At 41.5% G+C, this 16,742-nt stretch overlaps 1 protein-coding gene across 1 annotated transcript in view; it reads right to left on the reverse strand.

Moving 5' to 3' along the window:
• Nucleotides 1-16,742, reverse strand: part of DYTN (dystrotelin) — a 48,067-nt gene that overhangs the window by 17,185 nt on the left and 14,140 nt on the right. The window contains exons 6-9 of the mRNA XM_023759321.1: nucleotides 14,789-14,860; nucleotides 14,369-14,532; nucleotides 7,704-7,815; nucleotides 6,145-6,293 (exon numbers count right to left, since the gene is read on the reverse strand). Of these exons, the coding sequence (XP_023615089.1) occupies nucleotides 6,145-6,293; nucleotides 7,704-7,815; nucleotides 14,369-14,532; nucleotides 14,789-14,860 (497 nt within the window). The remainder of the gene's footprint in view (nucleotides 1-6,144; nucleotides 6,294-7,703; nucleotides 7,816-14,368; nucleotides 14,533-14,788; nucleotides 14,861-16,742) is intronic.

Genomic DNA, 16,742 nt, shown 5'->3' on the forward strand with positions numbered 1-16,742 from the left:
AGCCTGGGTGAGGGGCTGAGGGCCGTTTTCAGGCTGGCCGGCGACTGAAGCTCTCAGCCTCTCCTTTTTTTCTTTCTTTTTTTTATTCTGGGATTTATTTACCTTCTATAATTGAAACTTCATTGTTGTCACTGGAGCTGAGAGCCGGCTCCAGCTCTGAGGCCACGGCCTGCTGAAAGCAGGTATCTGGGGTTTGTTTAGCTTCTATAATTGAAACTTTGTTGCTTTCGGAGCTCAGAGCCAGGCCGCGGCAGGCGGGGAACCTTGGCTTCCTCCTTCACTGGAGCAAGCAAGCCTCCTGCTCGCTTCAGCTGCGTGGCTGCCAGCCACCATCTTGGTTGGCGGTTAATTTGCATATCACCCTGATTAGCCAATGGGAAGCGTAGCGAAGGTATGGTCAATTACCCTTTTGTCTTTTATTAGATAGGATATCCCACATATATAAAAATATATACATATATATGCCATACCTCAATGGCAAAAAACCTAATTAATAATCTGACTTAAAAATGAGCAGGCAATACAAATAGACATTTTTCCAAAGAAGACATACAAATGACCAGCAGGTACATAAGAAGATGCGCAACATCACTTGGGGAAATGCAAATCAAAACCATAATGAGTGACACCTCCCACCTGCTGGAATGGCTATTATAAAAAAGACAGAAAATAACAAATGTTGGTGAGGATGTGGAGAAAAGGGAACCCTTGTACACTATTGGTGGGAATGTAAATTGGGGCAGCTACTATGGAAAACAGTATGGAGGCTCCTCAAAAAATTGAAAATCAAACTATCATATGATTCAGCATTCCTGCTTCTGGGCACAAAAACAATATTCTAGAACAAGTTTTCTCTATTAAATATTTTTTCTAGTCAAACTGCATTTCTATATGATCTTATAAAACCATCAATTTAGCTCATATGGGATTATTTACAGAGTAACCCAATGTTGATAGTTTCCTTTTTTGTTTGTTTTATTTCTATTGAGATAGTAAATTTTTAGAATATAGAAAAAATTCAGAAATAACCCAAATACCAAATAATAGAGGTGTTCAATAACGTTAAGTTCATTTAAATAAAAATTATACAACCTTTCAGATTGTTTTTGAAGAATTGTATTGGCAATGAAAATGCTCACAACATAACTTCCTATATAATAAAGAGCTAATATTCTAATTAGACCAAACAGCAAAATGATCATCCGGACAACCTTCCAGACAACCATCCAGATGACCTTCTGGATGAAGCCGGGGCTTCATCGGGCCTCTAGTATATTGATAAAGAACTAGACACCCAATATGATATAAATCATATTAAAAATGTTAGCAGGAAAGATTATAATAGTTAACAATGGTTATATTAAGGATTGATTATAACTTTGACTTTAGTCTTTGCTCTTTTATAACTTTTCCAAATTTTCTATAATAAATATGTAGCACTTCTTGACTGAAGTTAAAAAGTTATTTTAAAAATATGTCCCTAGATTTTTCCTTGATCACATGAACATCTTGAAAATATTCCCCAAACCAGGGAATGATTCACGGAATCTGACTGAGTCATTACAGAATGGTCCAGATTAATTGTGCCTTAACAACGGCTCCTTTCCCTTTTGGACTCACCTGATGATGTGGGCTGCTGTCATCAGTTTGTTGAGCCTGAGACATCCTTTGACATATTCGTTTGGAGGCCTTCATGGCAGCTGTTTCCACTGGACCAATTGGGTATTGGATGGAGAGCCTGTTATAAAGGAGGGTTTTATGAGAGGTTGTAATAATCTTTAATTATCAGGTATGACATTGAGGAGAGTCTTAGAAAATGTTAAATCATATATTAAATTTAGTATCCAAACAATAGCAATAAAACAACCCAACATTTGTTCTCTGTGCTCTTTCCAACTACTCAGTTGATAGTCAATTACCTAATAATAGGACGGGAAATTCCTCCACTGCCCCCCCCCCCCACACACACACTTGACCATCTAGAAATAAGAATGCAGAGATATTCAGGGATGACTACAGGAAATCCCTGGGTCATCTCGTCCAGGTCAGATACTAGGGGTTCTAAGCGCAGCTGTGGGTTTATGATGTCGTATCTGAAAGAGCATAGAATAGAGCAGACTAGTTTAAGGTCAGGCAAGTTCCGTTTTATATAACTTCATTTCCTTTCACTCCTTTATTCAGAAACTATTTAAAGCCTCTTACCATCTTGAGATATTGCAGATGAAAAAAAAACGATTTTTAAAGAAAGCAGAGAACTCCCTGTTCACGGAGACTTCCCATCTAATAACAGACAAATAGACAATCATTTTTGGACATAATGTGATTCTTTCAACAGAATTCAAGGAGAGTCCGGAAAAGAAGCAATTATTCTGTAGCACATTTAATTATTTGCTTAAAGGGGTAGGCAATTTGGGGTAGAGAAAAGCAGGACAGCCTGTCACTTCTTTGTCATGCATCTTGTGAGTGACAGACAGACTCTATTCTTACCCCATCTGAATTTTTAATACCTTGGGGGCGTCCAACATCATTTTCTGTACTCATACAAATATTTACAACCATCAAAATACATGTTGAATTTGTTTTTGAAACAAAATGGCACTAGTCCATGCACATTATTCAGCCACTTGCCTTTTTTCTCTTAATGTATGATGGTGAATGCTCTCTAGTATAATTAATAGGTACTAAAATTTGTTCTTAAGTAGATTCATTATGTTCTGTTGTATGTCTGTATCATGTATGTTTCACCATTTTTTTACTATATGAGAGTTGCTTTTATTCCCATAGGACAGAGTTCCAAAAGTGGGTCAAGGGCCAAATCTTGTATATATTTTTATGTTGAGTAGATACCACTCTCCTAAAGTCAGTTCCTCAACATGTGCTCTAGCCCTCATTCCTTCTAAACTGCTGAGTGCCATCGCTCCAACAATTCTCCCCTCTTATACCAAATCACCAACTTTTCTCTCTACAAAACCATTCCCTCAGTACACTAACATGCTCTATTTTTTCCATTATAACAAAACATTCTCTTGAGTCATTCTACCATCTAAGACAATCTCTTTGCTCCCTGTATGTAAAACATTCTGAAAAAATTATTATGTAGTATCTTCAATTCTTCATCTCCCATTCTCTCTTAAATTGCCTCTAGTTTGATTTTTCACCTACCACTGTCCCACAATGCTATTTATGAGGTCATCAATGATTTCCTTATTTCTAAATCCAAAGGTCAATTCTTACTTGACCTCGCAGCAGCATTTGACATGGTAGATCATGCCCTCCTCCTTGGAACACTTTCTTATCTGTCTTTCAGGAGTCCTCATTTTCTTGGTTTTCCTCCTACCTCATTCATCACTCTTTTTCAGTAGCTCTTGCTGGCTTTTCTTCTCATCAACTTTGTAATGTGAAATATCGCAGTGCTCTGTCCTCAACTCTCCTCTCTTCTTCATCTACACACTTCCTTTGGTGATCTAATTTGATCTCATGGCTTTAAAAACCATATATGTTAACAACTTCCAAATTTGTATCTCCAATAGACTTTCTCCCAAATTCCAGACATGAATAGTCAACTGCATACTCAACATCTCCATGTGGATGTCTAAGAGATATCTCAATCTAAACATCCCCCCTCACTTTACTCTCCTCTCCACTATAGTCTCCCCCATTTCAGATGACAGCAACTTTATACTTCTACATACTATACCATCACCCTAACTATATTATTTAGTATAGATACAAGAATTGATCCATGGATCTGAGGATGAGAATATAAATTGTACTAATTGATCCAACTATATGAAGAAACCTAATATTATTTTAATTACGTGGGGAAAAGACAGCATAACTGGCTATCTATCTTAAAGAAAGCAAAGTTAGACCCTTGCTAAAATAAATTTCCAATGCATTGAAAATAGAAACATTTGAAGAAAATTTAGAAAAACATTCACATAACCTTGCTCCTACTTTTGCCCCCTTTAATCTATTCCCAATATCTCTTCCTTCATTCCATTCAGCTACGCTGGCCTCCTCACTGTTTTTTTGCATCTGCCAGGCTCACTCCTGTTTTGAGCTGCTGTCTCCTCAACTTGCAGTATGCTTTTCTCACTTACCAGTGCGGTTCACTCCCTCAGCTCCTTTAAGTCTTTGTTGAAATATCACCTCTCACTCAAGCCCACTATGCCCACCTTATTGATTGATCAATTGATTGATTTTAGAGGAAGAGACAAAGAGATAGATAGATAGATAGATAGATAGATAGATAGATAGATAGATAGATGATAGATAGATAGATAGGGAATTGAGAGTTCCAGAGTGGGGACAGAGCCTCAAATGTTAAGTGGGTGTCAGGAAAGGCCTTAAGGATGAGATGACATTTGAGCAAAGAGCTTTCATGGGTCTTTAGGAGCTGAGGAGTCAAGCCATTCAGGGAGGTGGTCTAGGGGTATCAATTCTTTAAAGTAAAGGTTTCAGTTTTAAGAGAAGGGGATCTGGCTTAGTCTTATGGGGAAGGGGGAGGAATCAGGGCTGGAGCAGCAAGAATGTAGGTGGGGACTTGGGGCATGGAGGTAAAATAGAGAGGTCATCAGGATGGTTCGAATATGCAGCACTTTTCTAAGTCATGTTACAATTTTTAGTTTTTAGCTTAAAACAATGGAAAGATAATGGAGGGATTTAAGGCATGGGACTTTGGGGGAGATGAACATGTAAGAAATATAATCATATTTGTGTTTTTAAAAGATGAGTCAGACTTCAGTGGTCAAAAGAAATGCAAATAAGAATATGGAACTTTGTGCTCTACGACAATGTAGGAATTTAAACGAGATATCAAGTATCTGATACATCTGGGTGGCTAACTGACTTATTGTACTGATCCTCTGCTAGGGAGGGTGAAATAAATGGATTGAAGGAGACAGATACATTAGAACCTGAAATCTTTGCTTTTACTTTAAACTAAAATTCTTTGTACTCTATTAAAGATATACACCCACATGATACACAAATTTTATAAGAATATATTGATATCAACCTGCTAGGAAATGTGATACAGACATAGTGAATGCCCTCTAATTGAGAAGTCAATATGTACTTTTTCATTTAAAGAGCTAAAAATATATATTTAATTATACAAAATTGTAAAGTGACAAAATAACCACAGAAATAAGGCCTGGGGTTGAGATACAATTATACTGGTGGGATGCCTGAGAAAAGATTAGAGAATTACAAAAGAAATCAACAAATTAATACCTATTTAAATGGATCTTTTCTTCTTCTCCCAGTAGATAAAATGGGAACAAATAATTCTGTTTCTGCCTCCCAAAAGTTTAATGACCATAAGCTATAGGAAACGCCCTCTCTTCTCTTCACCTTCTCAAATTTTAAATTGTGAAGAAGGGGTTATTTCAAAAATTAAGGTCACAGAGACTTTGTAAAGGTCACCTTTGGTGGTGATCGGGAATGTGATGGTGATCTTGTACCAGGGGTGCGGCAGTGTGCTTTGGGATGACTCCCTGGAGCATAATTTGGCATTCTGAATTTTGAGAATTAAAAAAATTCACATTTTTGACCCAAGATTTTACTTGAGTAAATTTATCTTAATAAAATGTTAAAAGTATGAGAAGATACGTGTATAGGGATGTTGATAACAGAATTTAGGGGAATAAAATTTGAAAATAACTAACATTTTCAATGATATAAGGGATTGCTTGTGAATTGTGGCACTTCCTTATTAGAGTTAGGCCATTAAAAATGACATTTTGGAAACTAATGAGATGGGAAATGCTCTTTACTTAATGCAGGCGAAGAGAAGAATGAAAAATTGTACCTACAGCATCATTCCTGTTTTGGAACACTAAAGTGTGAAAAGCATTCATCTGTGAGTGATGGAATACTATCTTTCCTTTTTTTTTTAAGAAGTATTAATTCTGAATTAAGCTTTCAAAGGCAAACCAACCAAAAGTAGGTATATGAAACAAAGCTATTCAAATACTCTAATATCAAAAATCTTTTGTGGCTGACACCTGCTGTTGGAATAACTCTAAATAATTGGATGGGCCACTTGAAGGTATTTTTGCCTCTTTCTACTTTATCTTGGGTTCGTCCGCATTATGGAAGCTGCTGCTCTGGCCTGGGCTGCCACTCACAGACACTCACCTGGCCTGTGCACGGCCAGCCGCGGCCTTTGCCTTCACCTGATCCAGCAGCCACTGCCTTCTCGCAGCCTCTTTCCGCCGCCAGCACTCTTGGAGCAGGTTGCTCCTGAGGGTCCCCAGGAGGAGTCTGGTATACTCCTTGGCGGACATCTCCTGGAATGGCCAACATTACAGAGGGCGTCAGGTCAGTCTCAACATGGTCTTCTTTCCTTATCTGGGCAGACCGGCTGCTGTGAAAGTCTCCGGAATTGCTTCACCTACGTTTATGTCCTCAGAAAAATCGTCTTACTTTCTTACTACCTGCATTTCTTTACGTTCTCTGTGTCTATGTGTACACAGAGCATACCCCCCAACTTCCACGGTAACTCTTCTCCCTTCGAGCCACCCAGTATTGTGGGATGTTAAAGCTAGAAGGGGGGATGAAGGAGGACCAAGTCCATGGTCATTAACATTTGGGTTGTGGATTCCTTTGAGAATTGGGTGATCACCCATGGATTTATCTCCAGAAATATGCTCAGACCACCTACAGTCCACCCATCAACCCCACATTAAGAACCTCTGCCAAAATAAAATAAAATAAAAAAGCAAAGAAGGAATGCAATGAATTGTTAAAATTTCCAGCACTTGAAATCTTAAGTGTAATAACAGAGTGGCCACACGGTGTCAGTCTAACACCGATAAGCCTATTTCTCCCCAGGCTTTTACAAACAGATCTCAGGCCATTGAACCTGAGGATTTGGGTTAATAAAGTTTAGCAAAGCAGTGCCCACTGGGAATTATTTGGCAAGATCCAGACACTTGACTTTTGTGGACTATGTGTGTTAAAGGGGAGAATGAGAGAAAACTGTCCTCTGCAAAGCTAGTTAATCAAGACACTTCATTCACTATTGTGGCGTTTGAGGGTGATGTCATCTGTGTGGAGAAACTGATTCACAGAAAGGCTGTGATGAGAAGAAAGTGTTCTTTCTGGAAAAGTTAAAATGCTCTTTGTTTGAAATGTACTATCCCGTTTCTCTTTCCTCTTAGAAAGGAATTCTCTTGCTGATTATTAAATTTTTCTTTTAAAAGTCTTATAATCTTCCACTAAAAACTGAGATAGTTGTCTTTCTCGTTCATTTTTCTTTGAGAAAAAATACTTGACATTTAGGACTCAGGAAAAAGATGTTAAAAAGGAAAACTCCCCAAATGTCCTAGAAACTAGAAGCCTTGTTGCATCATCTTTACCAACCAGATCCTTTTCCTTTTAATCCGCACCCATTTCCAACACCTCACCCCTCTTACACTGCAGACATTTTCTAATACACAATCTGGGATCGATGGCTTCAGACTGGACTCAGTTTGGCCTATTCTTCCCCCCAAAAGGTTTTATTTAAATTTACAATGTAAAGAAAACGTATTTATATTGAGAGATATTTAAGGTTCACTTTGCCACTTCCTTAGTCATAAATATTTCTAATGAAAGGAGCAGACTCTGGCTTTTCTGGAGGGAAAGTGTCTAAGCTGCTGTAGCTGGTTCCGACACGATTCAGGAGTAGTTTGGGACAATAGGTTAGGCGTTACCTGGACACAGTGCTCAACCACAGGATGAGACGTCTGGTGGGACTTGCTGTGGAGACCAGATAAGAAGCACATCTGGCAGATGTCAAAGTTGAGGCACTTCAGGCAGCGATATCTGCCAATGAAAATGGGAGTGGGGCTGGCATCACTACTAGTAGGCGAACAAGGAAAATAATATTCAGGTGGAAAATGAGCAGGAACATGCAGGGGACATCTGAGCTGTCAAGTGAGCATAAAGGTTCTCCCAAACTTTGCAGGGATGGATGGTAAGTGACTCTGATATGTTTATTTAATCAAATAAATCTTCTTTTGACAGTATTTGTATAATATGGCATTATATTCATATAGTTTTGGCCAACAAACTAGAGTATGGAAGTCTCATTCGTTTCTCACTCCTTCCCCCCAAATACTTGTATATGCAGGGCAATGTGTGCTACAACCCTTAGGACAGACCTCATGTTGTGCAGCTGCACAATGCATTCAAATATTTTTAATTTAGTTGCCAACTTTAAAAAAAAACCTGAGAGATTTTAATAAAGTTTGAATTCTGCCTTCTGTTAAAATTTTGCAAGATGTGATGATATTGGACCTGCATTCCTGAATGGTGCTGGAGAGGATGAAGCCATCCTATATAATAAAAGCCTAATATGCAAATCAACCAAACGGCAGAACAACCGGTCGCTATGATGCGCACTGACCACCACGGGGCAGACACTCAATGCAGGAGCTGTCCCCTGGTGTTCAGTATGCTCCCATAGGGGCAGCGCCACTCAGCCAGAAGCCAGGCTCACGGCTGACCAAGTACAGTGGTGGTGGTGGGAGCCTCTCCTGCCTCCATGGTAGCGCTAAGGAGCAGTAAGGAGCAGCAAGCTGGCAGGCAGTAAGGAGTGAGGGGTCCCGGACTGTGAGAGGAATGTATGGCTGCCAGCAGGTATCCCAGACTGCAAGAGGGTGCAGGCTGGGCTGATGGACCCGCCCCCAGTGCACTAATTTCATGCACCGGGCCTCTAGTAGATAACTAATTTAAAACACACTTTTGTCATTTTTCTAGAAGTCTGTCCGTAAAAAAGAAAGTAAGTGGAGGAGGGGGAATTCCCCTCAAGCTAAAGTGACCATCACACCCACGTTTCTTAACAGCCCAATACTGCAGTCTTCCTGTTATGAATAGTAGGAACCTTAACTCTCTTGTGTCAGAAGGAGAAGGGAGTGGTATCATATTGTTTGTAAAAGATCAGAGATCTATACTCCCCTCCTCCCCCGATATTTTAACTCTCTTCTCCAGCTGCAGAGCACGTGGATTAGAGCACTGTCTTTTTCATCAATGGCATAGATCAGTGAGGCCAATGCAGCTCCTCCTCCCAGACAGACTGTCCTCAGCTCGCCACAGGCCCTACCCTCACTTCTACTCCTTGCCTTGCTCCTGTAGCATTTGAGTTTGCAATCCTTGTCTTAAAACTCACACACAGAAAAGGGAACTATGGCAAAATCCCTACACTCTTCACATTTCATATCTTGCTGCAAAGAGACAATATGGTAGCTTGAGATTCTAACCAGGCAAGTCAAGTACCATGTGATTATGTGTCGGTGAGAGGCATGGAAAATAAGTGTGATGGGGGGAGGGAGGGGGACGTTCCTGTGGGCTGGTATGGTATGAAAAAGTGAGACATGCCATGCCATGCAGTGAAGCCTGGGCTGGACATGAAGGTGGGGGAAATCCCAGAGAGGAATCAGAGGAGGAGTAAGGTAATATGAGCTGGTATGAAGAAGGGTTTGGAGCAAGTCAAATTGGTCAGACCTGCTGATCATTCTGGAGAGCAGAGGAATAAAAACTTGGAACGCCCTGGGGCCAATGGCGGAAGGTCTTGGAAGTCTGACCGGTCATTTACCAGTAAAGCAGAGCCAGAGAATGCAAGTGCCACGAGACCAACCCTCACTGTCCTTGTTCACTGTTGTGCCCAATGCTGGTCCCATGGTAAGATATTAATAGTGTTGAATGGCTATAATGGTAGTTAACATTTTTGAGCACTTACGATGCAGCAGGCAGGGTACGTGTGTTGCCACGGGTAGTGCTGGAGGCTAAGAGCAGTAGTTAGCATAATAAATGCGAGAAGTTTGTCAGAAGGCTGATGGACATTTTCAGCAGGGCTGAAAATCTGCATATTATTATTACCTGCTGCTGAACAGCTGTAGGCGTTTCCCCTAACCCAGTGGTCAGCAAACTGTGGCTCTTGAGCCACATGCGGCTCTTTGGCCCCGCATGGGCCATGAAGTTTCAATCGCACTGTACATGCGTGCCCGCTAGAGGCCAAAGAGCTGCATGTGGCTCTATAGCCGCAGTTTGCCAACCACTGCCCTAACCTGATCATCTTTTCCTGTTTAGCAAATTTTACCTTTGTTATGCCTGTTTGCATTCCTAAAGGGTCAATGTGTTTTCCAGTAAATAAAAAGCTGTGGGTCCAGAGATCTGTTTGCATTCCTAAAGGGTCAATGTGTTTTCCAGTAAATAAAAAGCTGTGGGTCCAGAGATTTGGGGAGCCACCCCACTAGAGGGTGAAGCCTCTGCCTGGTTCCCCCAAATGACTTCCAAATTTATATTTCTTGTCTAGTCTCTATTCATTTATGTGCAGCCCTTCTCCAGATTCCTGAACCCTTGCTGCGAAAAGACTGCGACAGGTTAGTCCCCTGGAAATTCTTTAAGGTAACATGTTCTTCTTCTTATTTTACAGATGAAGAAACTGAATGAGAGAGAGTCCCACAGCTCAGACAGCTACACAACCACATGGTAAGTTGTAGAAGCAGGCTCAGAGCCCAGGGATACCATCTGACCAGAGAGCCAGCTATTTTAGCCACTGTCATAGACCACCAAGGCAGGAGGCCTGAGTTTGATTTCACAGACACCAGTACCAGTGACCTGGAAGTGGAAATGTAAATCCTGTTTTGGAGGATACCTGGTCCATGGGAAGTTTTCAATAAACTTAAGTCCAATGAAGTTAAATGAATCACTGTTTCTTCACCAGGAAAATGGACTGATGAACCCTTCCTTCTCAGCATTGCAAAGTTTTTACAAACGTGAATAATTGGGAAGACTTTTCACATGAAATGTATAATAATAGCATATTTTAATAAGATTATTTGATAAGCCATTTGCACTGGCTGCTTTATCCAGTATTACATATGACTCATCTAGGACGGTATGACGGTATGTTGACCCTAACCTTGCATTAGTTCCTCTAGGCTCTGAAACTACCTGCAGGTTTGTGAGAAAGGGTGTAAGGTAGATAATGAGATTGGTCTGTCATTGATGCCTTTACCAACAGAGAACCAAGTTTCCCCCCAATCCCATCTCAACCTTCAATGGCTATTACAGAGCATAAATGGGACACGTCCTGCTAAAACATAACACGTGGCTTAGCAACAACCTTGAGTCTGTACTTTCTCTTTCTTTAGAAGGTCAAGTCTTTGCCCTCTTCCTGCTACCTCCAGATCTGAGAACACTTCTCTAAAATGGCTTTATTAAGCTCACTAAAATGAAAAGCCTTGAGGCTACTGTTGAGTTTACGAGAGCCCAAAACACAGGATTAAGGTCAGGATTGTAATGCATTGAAGCCATTTCTAATAGATTCAGAAGGTTACAGCTAAAAGAGGCCAATGACATCATTTGACCCACCCCTCCTTGTTTTCCTTACAAAGAACTGAGGCTCCGAGAGGATACAGGCCTTGCCCAGCTCACCAGCTGTCTCATAATCTGAGAACTGTGCATGGCCTTGGATGTCTAGGAGGAAAGACGGTTCACATAGATGCTCTTCTAAGAAAAAGCTTAGCCTCCTGAATAGATACGGACATAATCTAAAACTTAAAGTGTGGTCCTGCTTGCCCTCTGCCACTGCTAGTTTTTGTTGTTGTTGTTTTAATGATATATATTTTTTTATTTCAGAGAAGAAGGGAGAGGGAGATAGAAACATCAGTGATGAGAGAATCATTGATCGCCTGCCTCTTGCATGCCCAACACTGGGGATGGAGCCCACAACCCAGGCATGTGCCTTGACCAGGAATTGATTGAATCGTGACCTCCTGGTTCATAGGTCTATGCTCAACCACTGAGCTACCTCAGCTGGGCTGCCACTGCTTGCTTTTGAGTGACCTTAGCAAGTCATTCAAAGTCTTTTATAAAATAGGAATAATAATAACTGCTATATGTTACACATAATGATTTTGAAAAAAAATTTTCAATAGAAAAGTTGTGTTTGATATAACTGCAAAGTGCATTTTGTACCTCGCCCAGTGCAGGACACATAGTAACTGCTTAAGCAATACTTGTTTATTCGTTAAATGATTATACTACCTATATAACATGGTAAATAATATTCATGTTCCTCTACTATCCAATATAAAAAGAGCATCTTTCTCATTGTGGTGTGGAGATTTCTTTGGCTTGGCTCCCTTGGTTTTCAACAGCCTTGTTCATTTATATGTTTTATTGTTTAAAGTTCAGTTATTTGCAGAATTTTTCATGAGTGGAGTCTCACTGTGTCCTCAGAATTCTTTTTAAACCCATTTTATTTTATCAGCAAAATTAAAACCTGATTTGCAGTTTTTTAGTGGGCCCAGCAGACCTATTTTCTATCTGTGGGGAGCATGTTTAAGGTCTAGAGCTCATTAAAACCTGGGAGCTCGGGGGAGAAGAGAAACAGGGAGCAGGAGCCAGGCCCTGCATCCTGCCCTGTTGACTTGCTTTTAGTCCAGAAACAGCCTTCTTAGAATGTCCCAACTGGGCATGCAGATTCTTCTGAAAAAAATTAAAGCTCAAGAAGAGGGTCTTTTGTTTGTTTTCCGTCCCCTTACCTGCCTAAAGGATTTCAGGTAGAAAACCTGCCTGGGGAAGGGAACCTTAGCGTATATGAATTAAACATGGCGGACAGGGAGGATTCAAGCAAGTCTGTTTGTTAGGTTCCCCTGTGTGTCCCATTGTTTCTGGGTGGCCAAGCTTTTGTTTTCCACGTTTGCTCTTTCTCACCTGCCTGTGAACTGCCCACTTTCCCCTTGAGATCTCAGACCCCTGCCTCCCTCTCCTTGGTCCAGCATGGCATATAAGCCTCAGCTGCCCACTGTGTCTTTGGGTCCCTATAAAAACATATGTAATAGATTTGGTCATTTTGTCCTGTTAATCTGCCTCATGTTAATTTGATTAGTAGTCCAGCCAGAAGAACTTAGAAGAAAAAGTGTTTTTTCTGCTCCTGTAGCTCCCTGGTTGTCCCAGTTCTTCAGTCCCTCCACATCTGCAGCCTCTACACCTGTGTTCACTCATCCTAATAATGGCATCCCCGTGCCTGGCTTACACCTGTTGGTTTCATTCTTTTCCCCCCAAGTCTTTAAAAATATTTGTAATTTCCCTTCCTAATTGTTTTATTTATGGGAGGCCTATAACACCCGTCCCCTAAGATGGGATTTTGGCTGTCATTCGTAAACATCTGTCTTTCCTACCTGCACACCTAGCTTTCAAATACACCCTTTCCTCTAGGCCAGTGGTTCTCAACCTTCCTAATGCCGAGACCCTTTAATACAGTTCCTCATGTTGCGGTGACCCCCAACCATAAAATTATTTTCGTTGCTACTTCATAACTGTAATTTTGCTACTGTTATGAATCGTCATGTAAATATCTGATATGCAGGATGTATTTTCATTGTTACAAATTGAACATAATTAAAGCATAGCGATTAATCACAAAAACAATATGTAATTATATATGTGTTTTCCGATGGTCTTAGGTGACCCCTGTGAAAGGGTTGTTCGACCCCCAAAGGGTCACGACCCACAGGTTGAGAACCGCTGCTCTAGGCAGAGAGATATCTGGAGTGAGTCCAAGGCGTGTTCTCCGTTCCCTACACAGGGGGGCAGCATAGCATCATGATTGAAAGCAAGGATTCCGGATTCAGACTGCCAGGCTTTACCACTTGCTAACCCTGTGAACCTGAGCAAGTTATTTAGCTTCTCTGCAAATCAGAGATAATAACACCATCTTCTAGAGAGAGTTATAACAAGTTGTAAATGAAATAATCCACATGAACCACACCATCTATAGTTTTTAAAACACTTAATAAAGGCAAAAATTATTGTTGATATTATGGACGGCTCCAAAGTATTTTAAATAATTTTTTTTTGTAACAAAGGACAAAAAAATTTTTCCCTTAAAGCAGTGGTCAGCAAACTCATTAGTCAACAGAGCCAAATATCAACAGTACAACGATTGAAATTTCTTTTGAGAGCCAATTTCTTTAAACTTAAACTATATAGGTAGGTACATTGTTATTAACTTAATTAGGGTACTCCTAAGGCTTAGGAAGAGCCACACTCAAGGGGCCAAAGAGCCACATATGGCTTTCGAGCCACAGTTTGCCGACCACGGCCTTAGAGGAATAAAAATGTGTATGGTCAGAGTATATATCAATGGAAGAATTTAATATTCCATTAATTACAGAAGATAAAATAGTTATTATCAACCAGGATCCCTCATTCGGGAAATATTGACTCCCCCAAATCAACCGAGTTTCAGATGTGTCAGAAGAAACCACAAGAGAATCTGGAGAGACACAGCTCCAGCTCCGAACTGATTAGGAGACTGACTTGGATCTGACACTATTGTCCGTGTGTGACTGATGAGCCACTGTACCTCAGTCCTGTGATGGGGAAGCTCCTGCAGACTCCACACCGAGCAGGGTGCGTGGCCATCTCGGTGGCTGACAATCGGTAGCAGGTCGGGAGCCACAGGAGGATGGGAGGCTCAGACTGCAACCAAGAGAGGAATTTCTCCTCTTTGATTGCTGGGCTCAGCACCTGAAAAACAAGGGCACACTTTGATGTGTTTTCAGAAGTGACTTTGGTCTCCAAAATAGATTAAATGTATATTCTCCTCGTCTTTTCTGGCTGTTTCCGTGAGCTCTGCTAAGTTCATTGCGTGAAAAGTCACAGGCAAGTCTACCTGCTCCATTCGGTTGCCTGGGGTGCTGTGTGGAGTAATAATTCTGTGATGTAAATTGGTCAGCAAGCGGTATCTGTCCCCCACTCCCAGGGACATGTGCATGGCACTCACCCCCTGGAAGCAGCTGCGCGTAGCACTTTCCACCGAGCACAGAGAGCGGCTCTCACCCACGACAGTTGGGATCTGCAAGAGGCAAGAAACCCCAGGTGAGCTGTTAGAACATGGAGAAATCTGTGCACACTGACATCGGCATGCCTGCTGGGTGGTGCTCACAGCCACGGAGTCACAAGAATTGGGTGTCGGAGATTGGATGAACTGTCTCCATCCAAGCAAACAAGAAATGTATGGGGTTTGTGCAATGCGCGAATAGAGACAACAGATGAACAAGTGGGAAGAAGTGGAGCTGGGAGGAGGGAGGAGAGTGAGAAGAAAGTCTGGCCATTGGGGCAATATAGGGCCAGCTTCCATTGTTTCTTAGGATCCAGTCAAATTATTTTAACCCTTTTTTTGCCCTTGTTTACCTATGAATTACATATAACGATATTGTATTAAAGTTCAGAGTAGTTTTTTAAAAAACCTTTTCAAACACTTCCATATCATCTCATTTTAACAAATGCCAAATTCTGGGGTAGGGCACTAATCATTATTCTTGTTTAAAGCAAGGGCTGATTGAGATTTGATATTTTGCTCAAGGTTAAACAGAGCAAGGAATAGCTACAGAATTGAGATCTCTCTCCAAGACTCCTTACTCTGTTGAGGGGTTCTCACCAAGCTTTGTCACACTCCAGCCTTGTGTGTATTCCAATGGCTCAGTCTACACGCACTCCGTGGTTTCCATCTTTCAATCACATTCACCATAACGAGTTTAGCTAAGGAACTAAGAACCCCTTGTGACTGCCAAGATGGCCAGGGACTTGGATCTGACATTATCTATATGCACATTTACGTTGACTTGTCACCTCTATTTATGCCTATTTGGTCGGGGGTCCTAATTTGGGGTCTGACGTCTTCTACAGCACAGGCTGTCAGCAGGCACTGCCTGCAAACTCAGAAGTAATTTCGAAGACCCCCCTGCTGAGTCCATCAACTCGAATAAACATTCTTCTAATCAGGAAAGTGGCACTTAGAACCACTTTGCTGACAATTAGCCAGGCAGAAGTCAACAAACATTTGTGCAATCGTGACAAGATGGCTTGTACTTTAAATGGATAATAACCCCATCCCCAGCTGAACATGAGTAACTACTCCCTATGTTCTTTAGCCTTTGTCTGAAAAAACAACTCATCATCCAACCCGTGAATGCTGGTGAGCTAACTGGACCACTAGTTTGGACATTGTCCTTGAGCCCTGGGAAAGGGGGTTGGTTAACCTGATTTGTGAAATAAGGAAAGTGTCTCGGATGGGACTGACCTGCTAGTTCTGTGATTCTGACACCAGTCAAAAGAAAATTCACTTCGGCACTGGGTTTTAACTAAACTGTTGCCTTAAGCATGTGCACAAAGATTTTGTGGATGAATTGCCCATCCACGAGACTCATTTCTTGCAGGTGTTCTGTGGAAGAATTGAACATGACTGGATGACATGCTGGCACAGACAGAACGCCACTTGAAGTGAGCATTTGAATTCTTGGGGGAGGGATGTGATTCACAGAGCGGGGCCTGGAATTTTATAGGGGACTCCATCCCTGAGTTCTTAATGGAACTCAATGGGATGATAATTTGCTATGCAAATTTCCACCTTCCTTGCAGCTTCCTCAGGAGCATAATAATGTGTTGGGGGGAGACAGCTCTGTGGGAGCTGCCATTTCAGCAGCTCATTGACCTCAGATGAGGCTGAAACCAGGGTAGATGTGTATGGCCTGGCGGACAGGGTGTTAGCCTGAGGCCAGCTCTAGTAGTCAGGAGGCAAGCACAGGATTTCTACAGGACAAGGAAAATGGCCCTTAGTCCATCTTCTTCCCTCACATCCACCTCCACATGCCAGGCTTACACGTCTGATTGTGTAAATGAATTGACAAATGTTCCCACTCTCCCTGGCTCCCCACCAGCTTGAGTCCTGAGAAGTG

This window comes from Myotis lucifugus, unplaced genomic scaffold (assembly GCF_000147115.1).
Source record: "Myotis lucifugus unplaced genomic scaffold, Myoluc2.0 scaffold_3, whole genome shotgun sequence".
Lineage (NCBI taxonomy): Eukaryota > Metazoa > Chordata > Mammalia > Chiroptera > Vespertilionidae > Myotis > Myotis lucifugus.